This window comes from Channa argus, chromosome 4, assembly GCF_033026475.1.
Source record: "Channa argus isolate prfri chromosome 4, Channa argus male v1.0, whole genome shotgun sequence".
NCBI classification, from domain to species: domain Eukaryota; kingdom Metazoa; phylum Chordata; class Actinopteri; order Anabantiformes; family Channidae; genus Channa; species Channa argus.
Genome location: NC_090200.1, coordinates 19,350,685 through 19,366,289, shown reverse-complemented (window position 1 = coordinate 19,366,289; position 15,605 = coordinate 19,350,685). Strand labels below are relative to the sequence as shown.

The window sequence follows — 15,605 nt, the reverse complement described above, 5'->3', positions numbered from 1 at the left end:
TTAATGTTGTGACGTTGCCGTTTTATTGAAACTCGAAAAAAACAAACTGTAGTACACAAGCAATGTCTGATATATACACAACCTTACAATAACAAATCAAAAAAATTATACACCTGGAAAACACAAAGTGTGTTTCTTTGATTTTTTGTCTGCAAATTATTTGTTTCCTTTTTTCTCCTTTTTTTTTTGTCCTTTTGGCTTATGCCGTGAGTTCAGGGTCACCACTGTGGAGCATTGTCCACAAGTTGATTTGGCACAGTTTTTTATGGGTTAACAATGAGCGCCACTGGTGCTGTTGACCTACAGCATAGCGGTGGAAATTAGGCTACTGTTGGTCAAAGAAGGAGAGGAGGAAGGCGTGTTTGTAGGCAGAGAGAGAAGAGGAAAGCCAAGAGTGTAGGACTGACAGTAGGGACTGTGAATGTTGGAACGATGACAGGGAAGGCTAGACAGTTGGTTGACATGATGCATAGAAGGAAGGTGGATATTCTGTGTGTAGCAAGGCTCAAAGCTTACGAGCAGGGTTCAAGTTGTTTTACCATGGGTCGGATAGAAAGAGAACTGGAGTAGGAGTTATCCTGAAAAAGCAGTTTGTGAGGAATGTTCTAAAGGTGAAAAGAGTATCAGAGAGGTCGATGAGTCTGAAGCTGAAAATTCAAGGTGTGATGTTCAATGTTGTGAGAAGAGAGAGTTGTTATAGAAGAGAAGGAAAAATTCTGGAGTGAGTTAGATGAAGTGATGAGGAGCATCAACAGAGGTAAGAGAGTGTGGGGATTGGTGCAGATTTGGTTTGAAACGGTCTGACATGTTCAGAGGAAAGACTGTGATTATATCGGTAGAAGGAGGTTAGAGGTTGGAGCTGCCAGGCAGGAGGTCTAGAGGAAGACCAAAGAGGAGATTTATGGATGTAGTGAGAGAGGTGTGAAAGGAGAGCATGCAGAGAATAGGGTTAGATGGAGACACATCCCCCGAGTTATCATTTGTCATTTATGCAGAAAGGGCTTACGTGGAAAGGGCTTCGTCAATTATATATAAAAAGTGAACAATCACAAATCCAATCACAAAGTGGACCCCATCCACGAACGCTCCCTCTAAAACCCAAAGCACACAACCTCACAAACACAAAAAACACATTCACACACCATTCGTGCTTTGATGTACATTAACACATTCATGTCAATCTATCTACACACACATACACCCTTACTCAATGTTCATTCAGTGCTGACCACCAACCCAGTTTATATTACCAGTGTATGGAGCCCCAACCCCTCACCCATTCCTCGCTATATCTCTCTGCTTGTACCTATTGTGTATCCTCCCTGATGCTACACTCTCTCATGCCTGTTGTTCTTTCTCTGGCGACTCCTCTAGCGTGATGACAGTGAACTCCTCTGTGTTGCCATTTTCCTGGACCTTCTCCTTGTTCATGAGAGTCACCATCTCCTGTTCTCTCTCCTGGGCATGGGAGCTGGATGCTACTGCTGTTGCCCCATTCCCCTCACCTTCTTTGTCTGTGATCATCAGGGTCCTTCGTTTGCCACACATGCTGCAAAAGCACATTCACAAAACACATTTATTTTCTTTGATTGTTTTTTTTTGATTATCCATTTTGCAGCAAAATGTTATGGGAACCTGACTATGTTTAGTTTAAAAAGGTGTGACATGATGACATGACAATATAAAATAGCAATCAAAGTCATACCCTTTTTTTTTGGCGAAAACGGCACACAGACACAGAAGTGCAGCCAAAACTGCTAAGATGATTAGAAGGATCACCAGCCATTCTGGATGTGGAAGGAAAAAGCAGCCAGTCAACAGTAATAAAGCTGAGGCAGTCACATCAGTTTCACAACATGATTTCATTTGACAGAAATCGCTTTAGTGTGCGAGATGCACATGTAAAGTAACACAACTGCTCACCTGGTCGCCAACTGGTCTGTCTGTGATTATTACCCAGGTCTAGAGGTGTGCCTCAATAAAACACAAATGTAAACATTCACTTTTAGATACAGACTATTCATATTATAGTAGTATAGTACATTTATTAAACAGAAAAGGTCTTTATTTTCCCATAATGAGCCATTTGACTGGAATTGATTTGTGCAGCAAACTGAACTTAATATATGTTTCAATGCCTTCAATGCACACTTTTTCATTTTACTATACACTAACCCTGATTGTAATTCCTCCTAAGTACACAGTAACAATTTCATGAGGCCTGCTTTGTGACAAATCTGGATCACAACTTTAACCAACACAAGGGGGTGCCATGTCTTCTAGAAGTTGCCTCAGTCCTCCAAAAACCATTGGTGCTGTTCTTTAAGAATGCTTCAATGCATTTTAAATGTAAAGTGACTCAAGTGTTGCCATTATCTATCATTTCTTCCTTGGATTCACAGAGGACAGACCATATTGTATAGCAGGAGGTAAGGAACATCAAGATTCAGCAGCCCTTTATTATTATGGCCATTATATTGTCAGGTGTTGTTATTTCTCCCAAACCCTAAATACTTTACTGAGCTGCAACCCTACATGTGTTTTGATTTGAAGCAATGATGTGTTTTGGTGTATTGTTTTGCTTGTTGTTGTTTTTCTTACACGCTGTAATTACATCATCTTCAACATTCTTACTTTTGTCAATAGAAGTTTCAGTTGAAGTTGGTGTTTCCCTGTTTTCTCCAGTAGCTGCTTTGTCATCAGTGGCAGATGGCTGCATCCCAGAACCACTGGTCTGGTCGAAATTGTCACTAGTCGTCGCCACAGCCCTCCTCCCACTATTTGTTATAGGATCCTTTTCCCAATAGTCCTCTGATGTTGTGGGTGTTGGAATAGTATTTACTGATGTGTTCACATCTTCATATGTTGGAGTTGGAGCTGCTGTGGGGTCAGAATCCACCTCAGGTTGTGGCCCATCTTCTGATCAGACAATGAAGAGAATCACGCTTGGTTAAATTCCCTTATATTTATGAATAGCCATTTCGTAGCAAAGCAGTAATGTCTATCTAGATAGAGTTTGTTAGTTTAAATCAAATTTGCTTGTAAGATTTGTTATAATATTTATGTTTTAATTCAATTTTATGTCAATATGTATGATATAATAACAACTACAATATATAGCTAAAAACATGAATAAAAAAAACATGATTGACACTTCTAGTCTTGTGCAGAAACATGATCCATACAGTACTGCAGCATAGTATGTATTAAATAGACTTAAATCATTGAACAATGTCTTGTCAGACACTACATTTAGAGACAAACAATGTTGGGGCTGGGATATAAATACGTGTGACAAATTCACACATTCTGCTTAATTCAATTGGGGTCCATCATTCGTTCTCTCCATATGTGGTCTTAAGAAAGACAGGCAGGATTATATTATGCATTTTAAAACGTATATGAGATCATTGTGCAAATCATTGTTTGGACCAAACTGTTGTTTGGTGTTACATCCTGATCAAATTATACAAAATACTGTGTTAGAGCTACTTTCATTATTATGCATTTCAAATGTATTGTTCTGTGATTCCAGTATACATTTTTTTATTTGTATACATTTGCTACCACTGCTCATGAACTTACATTTACATTTACAATTAGTCGTTTATCAGACGCTTTTATCCAAATCAACTTACAAGTGAGGTACATGAATGATCTTAGTTGTGCAGTTTAACCCAGTAGTTGGGGAACTGATTGCTCATACGCTCTCAAAGCTGTGGTCTACTTTAAGCAAAGAAAATTTGGGTTAACCGTATGCCAATGTGGGTACCATAGTAGTAGCTGCTAGTAGCTGGGAGGATGTCAGCTTTGAATGTAGTGATGTTTCCTATCATAGCAGATCTGAGTAATCTGAGTTTCACTACCTGCAAAATCTGCAGCTTTAAAGCTCCAGGTGTAAAGACAGACAACATATTACACTGATGTTAATCTATTAGTTTGGAACTTTAGTTTGGTCCATCAAACACCAATGGGACTTCATCATCAGTGATGAATATACTACATACCACAGTGACAAAAGAGTGTGAGTTAAGGCAGGGGTGTACCGTACTGACCTGCTGCACTGAAGTTCCTATTGAAGGACATCGTACAATTCATCTCTAGCCCAGCTGGCAGATGTGAAAACAGGAAGAAGACATTAACAAAATGAGGTGTTCAATGAGAGTAAATGAGATTCTCAGCTTTGGACTGCACAGAAAAAAGGCAACTGATTATTTCATGTGGATATAATCACCTTTCTCATCAAAGCAGTATGCATCAAATAGATCATCAATCTTTACATACGAAGAAATAAAAAGCCCAGTCATGTTCTTTGCACAGTTTTCATGGTGCGTGTGTCTGAGGATGGCAACGCTCCCATTACTGATCCAGCCATTCCTGAATGGACACAACAATATTATTATTAGAAGACATGTTTTAAACACATTTCGTTGATACAGAATTTAATATGTCATATCCAGGTCTAAACACACAGATGAGGAACAGATGGTAGCTTCCATTGTTAGAAGTTTACTCAGTTTCAACCACACCACAAATGTTGGGTAAAACTAAAAAGATCCTCATCCTCTTGTCAGATGTAATGTTGCTGGATGATGTAAAGTGATAGTTACTAGGTTGATTTAAAGTATAATTGATTTACTGTAATTATGATTCTGACTATAAGTAAAATCATCTTCATGACATTTTAAAAGGTGCAATTTTGAAGGGTGTGAGTGGGCCAGATCTTGGGAATTTGCGACCATGAAGCTTTCATAATATACTGTACAGTCAGTCAGTACAGCGTCTCAAGTACAAAGTCTCAAGTTCAAACAAGTTATTACAAAAAGGGAAAGGCATGTGGTTTCACCTGCAGGTTTCCATATTGTTATCATAGGCCTTTTTGACTTCGTCTGGAAATGCAATGGTGGTGTTCAACTGTTTGCACACATTTTCGGCCATCACAAAGTTCAGGCTGTGCCGCTGTTCCCCCTCAACCAGAAATACCCCAGCATAGCTGCAGCCACGAAACCTCACTTTAGGGAGGGAAAAAGAAACAAGAAGAAGAAACATCTACAATAGGTTAAGTGTTTCACAAAATCCATCATCATTTAGACACAGTCTATGGGGGTTAAACCCTGCTTTATTTAGGTGTGGTGTGTTACACATCAATATTCAAGTATGAGTCACAAGATGACTGGTTTGTTTAGTCAGCTTACTGAGAGAGACATCATGAGACAGGCAGCATATTCATATACAGTGTTTGGCCCTTAGGACAAGCTAAGGTTTAATTTCAGTCTTTTTGGTCTAAACAAAGTGTGCAGTCTGTGTATACATAGCACTTAGAGAGAGGGAGGGATATACAAAAGTACACAAACACATCCATAAGCATGTTGTTTAATGAGTTTTATGAATAAATGTGAATTGACTTAACATACTGGATAGAAGCAAATACTTTCGTCATCCAAATATAATGTGGAGATATCAGAATCTTTTGGCTGTTGTGAAAGAAGCCAACGAAGCAAATTGTGCTTGCTGGACAAACTTTGATACCTCTTTAAAGCGCATTTTATTTTGAGCTTTAGGCTGTGACATTATTTATTTTAATAAACAATTTAGGAATGATAAATTGATCAGTAACATGTCATTTCCGAGCACACCTTGTGCGTTATTAGATTTGTGTGTTTTCTCATCTTTCACAACTTAGGGTGTGCTCACAGCTGAAAGTTCAAACCAAAGTTGTTTTTGTTAAAATGCATACATTTGACCCAGTTAGTTTTGGTTTCACGTTGCAATGTTGTGAGCACACTACAGACCTTTGCATTCCATCACCTACACAGGAATTTTCTTATATTAATGTTTTGCTATGGTAATGTTCTGTGTAATGGTTAATGTTCTTCTGTCCTGTCATACCCCCTCTCTCTCAGGAAATAAAAGGTGTATGTTTCAGCTCACTTTATTTCTTCCTATTGTAGGACCAAATTGAATTTAAATATCTTGTCTCTTCCTCTCCCACAAGTTCTCCACAGCTCAGTTTTAATTGAGCTTTTTTTCCTTCTATGATATACTGCCTCAACTTCCTGTAATTGTTCCAAAAGTCTGTACCATCCAAACAGTGTTTTCACACTAAACAAAACCCAAACCATGGTTCAGATTGATCCAGTCCTTTGGTCGTTCCTTTGATCTGGAACATGATGTGGTAGGTACACTTTTTAATTTTGGATCAAACTTGAAAAGTCGGAAAATGCGAACAAAAACCAGAAGTGGTAAAAAACCCCGTTTCTGTCTGTGTAATTAGCTTTGTATTCTTCACGCACTTTATTTGTATTTGGTCTAAATAAAAGCATTTGATAGTGAAGTGGTTAAAGAATAGATTGAAGCTTCAAAGCTTTTGTGCACATAAAACATAGACCAGTGAAAGGTTTTAGAGTAAAACATATTTATTAATGCACAATGTGTGTTGCCTCTTTGCTTTTAATTTTTACTCTCAGCCTCATTGAAACCAACACAAAAATGCAAGTTAGAGCCAGCAAATAAACAGGTGAGCTAGCGTCAGTACATTTACACATCACCTCATTCAAATAGCCATATGCACTGAGCACACACGCCACACAACAACAAAGCAATAGTTAGACTTGGAATGAAATGCAATTTTAAATTGAAACTCTAAGGGATTTTCTTCACAGGGGAAGTTGAACATTTGCATTGCAAATACTACACCTGTTATCTTTGCATTAGAGTTCCCCCTCCAACACAGAAAATAGTTTAGTGTAAAACTATTTACTTAATCACGTGTTTTACAACAATTGGTAAAAAAGTAAGGGCGTGGTAAGAGCGTAGTGGCATTTGTGGTACCTTCAAAAGAGTTTTTGAAATCTGTACCGTTGATGCATAAATCTATATTTGCCTTGTTTGGTGCTTGTTTAAATATGCTACCATGGTGACAGATGCAAAAATTATGAAAGATGTGTAAGTCACTTTGCAACAACATGACACTTACACAGGAAGGATCTTTTAGATTGCAGAGCTTCCTGGAAAGTAGACAAACAATATCTTAAAGCTGCAATCACAGTTAGAACCGAATTTTGAACAAACAAAACCTCTATTATCCTTTTTTAATTAAAAGATTGCCCCCCCCCCCCCCCCCCCCCCCCCCCCCCCCCCCCCCCCCACACACACACACACACACACACACACACACACACACACACACACACACACACACACAACACACAAACACACACACACTTTCCTTTTTATAGCAGTGAAAACACCAAAAACATGCCTGGACACAATTATACAGCAACTTAAAAATGTTGTAAACAACAATGCCTCTACAATGTATAATCTAATACAATTGTTCTACAATAAATTCCACATCGGATAGCAATTAAGTCAGCTCTAGTGCTTTTTCTCTACAGTGGCTTCCTCCTGCATGTGGGCACATAGTAGTCACATGTTGTGTAGCAAAATAGCAGTCAAATGTTCAGTTTCACTAAAAAAGGAAGTGAACACTTTGGCAACCAAATGTACTGATTGCCAGTTTCTTAGGCTGTATCCTGAAGCTGGGTCTTGCATTGCAGCCTGACATGATGAAATACTGAGATTATAGAAAAACTGTTCTGTACCTCCGCCTCACCCCATACACCCCCTAACCTCATGAACAATGTTTATCTGCGAAAGCTGACCTCCTTAAGACTATGATTAAAATAAAATCCCCCCACCTTTCCACTGGTTGTTATGAGTAAACAGATTGCTAGCAGCAGCAGGAAACTGAGCTCTCTGCTGCTAGTGGCATTTGGGCAACAAGAAAGTTTCAGTTCTTTGCCTCCCTCCTTCACTCTCACACTCACATAAACACACACTGAAAGAACCTCAACACATGCTGCCACATGGCACAGTGTCCCTAAAAGTAAAGGGTTGAAAAACAAGACAACAGGCCTGGTCTTCCAAACCTGGCCAGAAAGATCAAAGGGCATAGCTTTGCATCAGTGAGCTGAAAAGCGGTCTGAGTAGTCATTAGTATGCAGAGGGGACGGCCATTGGTGTCTTTATACAGTCCAGAGGCCTGCTATGCCAAGGCACTGACTCTCCCAAAGGCTCTATTGTTACCTAATGGAGTTGAAACCAAGGAGACTGCAAAGTCTGGGTGTTCAGGACCTGGGAGAAAGGGAGGTTTAAAACAGCAACTTGCCAAAGACTACAGCTGCACTAGAAGTAATAGACAAAGCCAGAGGTCCACTCTCACATACTCCTCCTCACTTATTTTCTCTTGTTTTCTCTCATTACTCCCTGTTTGTCTTTTCCATGCCAGCAATAATACATTCATGCAGGTAAAACACACACACACACAAATGCAGTTGAAGGTTGGCTTTTAATTTCTTAACTCATATCCTCTGTTGACTCATGACACAGCATGGAGAGTAAGATATCAGTAGGCTTACTACCCTGATGTGAAGATTAAGAAGATGCACCACAATTACTTTTTTTTTTAACCCTTTAATGCTTTCCTTTGCCCTCGTCATTTTAACACACGCCGAGTTTTCTGAACATATTCAAAGAGCATTAAAGATGCATTATATGTTTCCCACTACTGTTTTTACTATTTTTTTTAAAGTTCACCAGCTGGTTCAGAGAGAGACCATGTTACCATCACTCCCACAATACTCCAATGTCCTGCATCATCACAGGTGAGTGAAAGTGCTCTGTCAGCAGACATGTCATAGCTTCCACTGGTCATAACAAAGGTCCACCGGGCAAGTGGGACAGGTGAAACATGAGATCTGGTGGAAATGTGCTTGTGTATACACACACGCACACACATACACATTACCTAAAGGCCACGAGAAGGACTTTCAGAGTTAGAATTTTTTCTCTAAGGTACCATTTCCTTATCAACATCCACCTACACTTTGAAACAATGAAAGTGTTTTTCAAGTAGAACAGGGAGGGGCCCCTTTTATTTTGCCTTTTGATAAACATCAGCTTCAAAGCCCTCTGCTAAATGACAAAGATGGTTAAAAAACATTTTCACTGAATTGAAATAGATGATATGTGATAATCATGACCCCACTGTTCTTTTCAAAGATTCACATATAAAGATATTGCAACACCCATATTCGAGGTTTTTGTTCTTTAGAAATCCACTATAATCCTCTGTTATTCGTAATGATACAGTGATTTTGGAAATTCCTGCTTGGTGCTGGAGGATGTGTGTGCATTTCAGAGCTCTTGTTAAGCAGCTTCCCCAGAGACACAAAGACGTAGTGTAAATGGGGAAGCACACATGAAGAGTGTAGTCAAGGAGTTTGACGGACACAGAAAAGCTCATAAAACGTAATTTGAAGGTTTACAAATTTACAGCAAGATAAACATAATCTGCAGGTTTTGAGGACCTGTGCACCATTTAGGACAAGATACTTCAGTGTTGATGGCGCTGGCCTGAAGAATAGAAAATAAGGAGAGGACAGTTATACACAATGGTGCAGGGCCATGTAATTTCAGGGTGGTTTGTTTAGTTTTACCAGTACAGGAGGCAAACGTGTGAGAGTCTCGGGTAGCAGAAGATGGTACTCAGAGGTTGTACAGGCACAAGCCCTCTTTGTCAGGGCCCATTCTCAGTCCACAGAGCCCCTGTCTAGCCTTCACCTTGAAACATGACACTAACACTTGAAGGAGGTGTTGAAGGAGGGGTTTTAAATGCATTTACAGGAAGTCCAGCAGTGAAGTTGCCCTGAGTGCATGGATTTGTGTTTATATTGTGTGAGTGTGTTTGTGATCAGTTACTATGTTAGGGCCCAGAAAAAGGACCTTTTGGCAAAGTAACAACATTTTGCCAGTCCTAACAAGTTTGTGGGGCTGTTGAAAGGGTCATGGCTTCGAGTTAGAAGTAGGATTTAGAAATGTAGTGAGTGTGTTATTACTTTGAGTGGACAATCTGCACTGACCGGCATAAAAGGAAACTCAAGGTACCGATACATGGCCTCTAAGCTCGCCAATCAGATAATATTACTGAGAAATTTGCATGTGGGGTCTGCTCTGCATATAATTTTCTATGATGAGCAGATTACTACAGCTGAATCCCTGACTTGGGGTTGGACAAAAGAATATCAAATATAAACTGAAAAACTAAACTAAAAAATAAACGCTCTCGCAGATCTGGTGATACCTCCATACAGTCCTATGATCAACGGAATACACTGATTAAGTAAGTGATGAGTGATCCCACATTATGTATGTTTTACATTACCTGTAGTTGGCCAGTTGGTGGAAAAAACACTTTTGAATGCCTTTACAACAAGTTAAGTCACTACTGTACTACTGTACATATTAGAGGTTGATACTGTTTTGCTCGGACAGAGATTAAATCATTCATGTTCATTGGCAGTGGGTACAAAGGCAGTACTGTAAAAAACGATCATAAAAATTATCTGTTTAAATATAGTAGTCTGGCATGGCCATACAGTAAATCCTGATATAAATTATTTAATTTAGGCTAAACAGCGCTACTGGCTTGAAGTTCAAAGTCGTCTGGACGAGGATGAGCAGTCACTACACTGATCCTTTTTCTCCATGACACCAGTTACTCTCAAGACTCAGACATGGAGATATGTGCATAAATACACACCGAAAAACAAATATCTGTGTAGTTGTTACCTCCTTGCCCCCACCCACTCCGCCCCCCCCTCCCCTCATGAGAATAACTGACAAGAAAAACACATGAAAAAGTACCTCCCTGTTTCAACATACTGTTACTTCCCACCAAATGTTGGTCACAATTATAGCTTGATGCTGATTATTGCCAGAGGGAATCTTTATGAACAGCCACCTCCAGAGGGAACAAGCCAGACAAATCCTAGACCTGTTTGATTCAGATTCAACTTTACCTCCAGAGATATTTTGCTCTGAGAAACAAATCCATTTAAAACCTAACACAGAAAGCACATGTGGATGAGAGACAAAGAGAAAAGAGGAAGCCATTGATGAAAGGATAACTAGAGGGATTGCTGATCGTCCTTTGTGTCAGAGAATAAAACATTAAGCATGGCAGCAAAGACTCCAGCTGTAGCAGCACAGCAGACTCGAAAAATTTAATTTCAACATCCCTATTTTCCATTCTAACTAAAAATGTCTGAAAGCTAGACTGATTATCCAACACCCAGATAAGTCTGGTTCACTCCCCAGCATGTGAATACATGTGAGACGGAGAATGAGCGAGAGCGCCTGTCTCCTTTGTGTCTATCAGGAGTCTCAGACAGCCAGACGTAAGCCTGTCTGTGCTGGTGTAGCACACACTCTTGCCGGCATCCACTCATCCATTCGACCAGTAGCAGTAGCAGCAGCAGCAGCAGACCACAGCCTATTTCTTACACCGTCTTGTCTTTAAATTTAAAGTCTTAACAAGGATAAAAGAAATACCAATACCATCAGTGTTTTAAAATCGGTTGCCAGACTGCATGGCACAATTTATGCTGACTAAGGTAAGGAAAAAAAAAATCCCTAAACAAAGAGCCATCCGCTGGGTGCAGGCACACTCCCCTCACCTTTGAGTTGTTCTGAACTGGAAGAGGCCAGTAATCCAAAGGTGACCCCAAAGAGAAGCATCCACATCTTGGACACAGCGTCTTTTGATGGTTGGGTGAGTAGCTGGGAGTCAAGGTGTGTAACGGTTCTTCTGTGGTCCTGTCTTCCCTCTGCCAGGAGTGATGGTGGTGTGTGTGTGTGTTTGTGTGTGTGTGTGTGTGTGCGTGCGTGTGTGCTTGTGTGTGTGAAAGAGAGAGCGAGTTAATGAGTAAAAGAGCTGTCAAAAAAGAGAGAGAGAGATGAGTGAAAAAGGAAACCTGGTAGTGTGCAGTTGGAGTTGATGTGAGTGTCTGGTAGCTGCTGGAACTGACTCAGACTTTGCTCCAACTTTTCTATTCTCTGACAGAGAGACGCAGAGGCTAGTGGCACACACACCAAAGAGGATAAGTGGTTTGTGTTAGCACACACCCTTCTGCCTCTCCCACACTCGCCCCACCTCCCCTCCCGCCCCACCTCACACAGCCTCTCTTTTCCTGTCTTGCTCTTTCTCTCCCTTTCTGTCCGCCTCTACTGTATGTAATTGATAAAAGGAAGATCAGCTCTCCTTCTGACTTTTTATCGTTGTCTGTCTCCCGCTTTACTTTCCTACCTCCCTAGACACCCCCAGCACAGCCCCTCCTCTTTTCATGATCCTGACACGAACCGTTTCTGAGACCCCATCTGGTCTTTTGTTCACTCATCACTTCATTTTCAATTCATCAGATTTTCTTGTCTCTGCTCTCCTGCACTCTGGGTTTCTCCCTGCATGATCCTGTGCCACCAACTGAAAAAAGTCACATTCATGTAACAGAAATCCACAATTTATTGATCCACAATATTGATTTCTTGTAGTTTGTACCTGTTATGGTCCCCCCTTCACTGACTAGACACCATACTATATTTCACAAATAGAGACAAGTTTAAAATACAGCAAAAGAAAAGCCCTGCTTGTCCTATTAAAACCTCTCCTTACTGTACACTCATAGGACAAACATAATAGTCATGGAAATATTTCATTAATTTTCTTACTAAGAACCCACGCTTACAAGTATGGGCAAAATCTCGGTAGCCAGATAATTTTCCACTTTCCTTATTTCAAACTTTCCTTCACTCCTACTTCAGCTTTAGTCACTTAACCAGATGCCAGATGGAATCAACTGTTTCCTAGAATCTCCCCAGCAACAACATATCCAGTGCAGTGTGTGTATTTGATTGTTGTGCAATACCTGAAATAAACTGCTGTGGTAAAAAAGAACTACTGCTTGTCTGTAATTGTGTGACTTCCTCTCTAACTGATCATGAACAATGTCTAATTCAACATGGCCAGTAATTGTGAAGTCATGGGAACAGCAAAGAAACTAAATAAACTATGACTCAATCATTAGCCTCAGGTTACTAAGGAATCACATTCACAGCAGCTTATGAAACTTAAATCTGAAAAAAAAAAAGTTTAATTATATCAGGACACAGTAAAACAGGACCTTTGGGAGCTCGAAGAGGCTATTGGGTGATTTTATCAGCATTAAAATCACCTTATTTGAAACATTTGATTCTGGCACTAAACACGAAATGAACACAGTTCATAACTGTGCTGTGAAGATAAATGTGCAAGCATTAGTAACAACATAATACTAACATGCAGATATTAGGCAGGTGGGATATTTACTCTGTTGACCACTTTAGCTTTGTTACTTAAGCCTGTTTAGTTATAAGCATTGTGCAAAGTGATGTAGTTATAGCATTAAATGAAAAGCTAAATGATTATTTAAATAATTACAGTGCATCTAAAGTGGAGTGTAGATATCTGACCCACATTTAATGGTAATTCATTGAAAAGGACAGTTGTTGTGCAATTTACCACAGCCAAAGCCACAAATGTTAACCTCCTGTTGGTAATGTATGGAAAATCAGGTGATGATTAAAGTCATTAGGCCACCCAATCTGGGTGACATAAAATCTTCTTCAGGACAAATTTCAAACCAAAATGATACTATTGTGCACCGTAGTCGTGCTGCATGGGTAAAAATGTAAGAATACACATTTACATAAATGTTGACATCATGATCAGCTGATAAAGACCTATAATTAATCATGCAGGAAAAGGTCAACAAATGAGTGGAACTCAAACAATGCTGAAGACATTGAGAATAATTTCAAGATTCAAGATTCAAAGTGTTTATTGTCATATGCATAGACAGAAAGCATGTTTCCCTGCACAATGAGAACAATGTAGTCCACTCCAGTTAAATCCCTCAACTTCCCCTTAGCCTTCACTGATCTCCGGTTTTGGGCCAAACTACTGAGTGATTTCTTAAGAGACTACTACTACTGGGACATTTTCTGAGTTTCTGACGGGATCTGGAGAAGATACTGCACATGGAATTAATTACTTCAAACTGAAATCTGGATACGATTATACACCCAAACACAGTTTGTTTTCTGATGATTCACACTCATCACTGAAAAAATTAAATAAAATATAGGTTATAAGAAGTCTTCACATTTCCTACAATACAGATGAAACTCACTTCCTGTTTTAGATGTTGCCATAGTGATATTTGTTTACCGGTCGCACACATTTAGAACATCCATGTACAGGAAGGCAATCAACAAGAAAAAACGTGCACAGCTGTATGTGTTAATTTTAGTTTTTTTTTCTTAAGTAAACCACACTGAATTTTTTCATGCTACATGAATTGTGCTACATAAATAACATTTGTCTTACCCTGCCAGTAGTGATTGATATACAGTACTTTGAAGACTAATGTTGAAATTAAAAAGGATTTATAGTCCAATGTAATAATGTCTAACTAAAAACAAAACTGATAAATTGAAAGTGAAATCTTAACAGATAATGAAAAAAAAGAAAGTTACAGAAACATTAAACATGTATAATAAAATATTATACAGTCTGAATTTGCTTGTCTCAGAACAATATGTGCCCTAGTTACTCTCTCTGGAGAAACACTGACACAAAACCAATGATGATCCACTTCTTTAATGAACTCTTGGTTAAATGTGTAACATTTGCTGTAATATATTGATGGGCTTCTTTTCAAACAGACAAATATACACATTTCCCCCCTAGACTGAATAAAGGAACTATTCAATCAACTATTCACTACAACACAATAGACAAAACTCTCACTTGTATACATGTAAAATAAAGTCATTCACTGTAGTTGGACTCATCGTGCTTAAGAGCTTGTGTGAACATGAAGGTGGCCTAAAAAAAAGTAGGTCATTTTAATCTTTTTATGAGGGAAGTAGCAATATAAAAAATGTAAAGAGGGAAAAAGCCTCGTTGAGCCAGATCAGCCCGTTGGTTTGGAAAAATAAACCATTAACCAAGACGCCAGGGTTATTATGAGGCTATATTTGCTGTATGACGTTACAGCACCAAGGAAGAGAGAATCACTGGCAGTGAACAGCTGCATACTGAGCTTGACTGAACCCAAAATGAAACATTAGACTGTTGAGTCAGCCAATACGCATCCGAAATCCTAAATCCACAACAGTTACCTAGCGAGGACACACACTGCCATTCTCGTCAGACGTCCTTGTGGTTGGGGATCCTTGCGGTAGGAGCCAGCTACTGGCACCTCCTCAACATTCCTTTTAGGCAACGTTCCTTTTTCCCTCTAACCAGTACAGTCGCTGGAATGCGAGTAGAACAGATTAAAATTTGTCCATATACGTACAGATCAGCAAGTTGACATCTCCTATTCACTGATCACACATGCAATAAATATGCACGGTTATTGTGTAATAATGAGAGCTGGATAGTTACTTTTGCAGAATATCTGCATTTAATATCAGATGGGGACATATAAGTGTATTACATTTCTATTCATTCTAATCTGATCAATCTAAGGAAGAACATGTGACCTCATGGGATTATTTTTGGTTTGTCTTCACCTTGTACTACTTTCTGTGAGTTGAAACTACAGCTGATCACAAGTATTTGCTACTGTTCATGTTGGGGCTCTCTGACGAGGTGTCAGGAGTGTGTCCTTGTTGTGAACCTTTGACCAGCAGTGTGTCTGTCTGCGAATGAGCTGTCCCAG

General features: G+C 39.4%; 1 protein-coding gene across 2 annotated transcripts; it reads right to left on the bottom strand.

Moving 5' to 3' along the window:
• On the bottom strand, nt 1-11,986 carry LOC137125863 (CD44 antigen-like). Of its 2 annotated transcripts, none has more exons than XM_067501994.1 (8): nt 11,520-11,986; nt 4,847-5,012; nt 4,235-4,377; nt 4,056-4,109; nt 2,635-2,916; nt 1,924-1,974; nt 1,706-1,787; nt 1-1,549 (listed from the first exon to the last, which is right to left on the bottom strand). In XM_067501994.1, the coding sequence occupies exons 1-8, from the start codon at nt 11,584-11,586 to the stop codon at nt 1,339-1,341; spliced, it is 1,056 nt and encodes a 351-aa protein (XP_067358095.1). In that variant the 5' UTR covers nt 11,587-11,986; the 3' UTR covers nt 1-1,338. The 2 variants fall into 2 exon arrangements, with proteins under 2 accessions (XP_067358095.1, XP_067358093.1); XM_067501992.1 differs by having other exon boundaries at nt 2,635-2,919; nt 11,520-11,984.
• Nucleotides 11,987-15,605: the final 3,619 nt, after the last annotated feature.

What these genes read in the sequence shown, in the direction of transcription:
- LOC137125863 (XM_067501992.1), bottom strand. Translation starts at nt 11,586, where the DNA reads ATGTGGATGCTTCTCTTTGGGGTCACCTTTGGATTACTGGCCTCTTCC. An exon ending in AACAATATGGAAACCTGCAG is followed by an intron (nt 4,378 to 4,846) that starts GTGAAACCACAT and finishes GTGTCCATTCAG; the next exon opens with GAATGGCTGGATCAGTAATG. An exon ending in ACAGACCAGTTGGCGACCAG is followed by an intron (nt 1,788 to 1,923) that starts GTGAGCAGTTGT and finishes TTCCACATCCAG; the next exon opens with AATGGCTGGTGATCCTTCTA.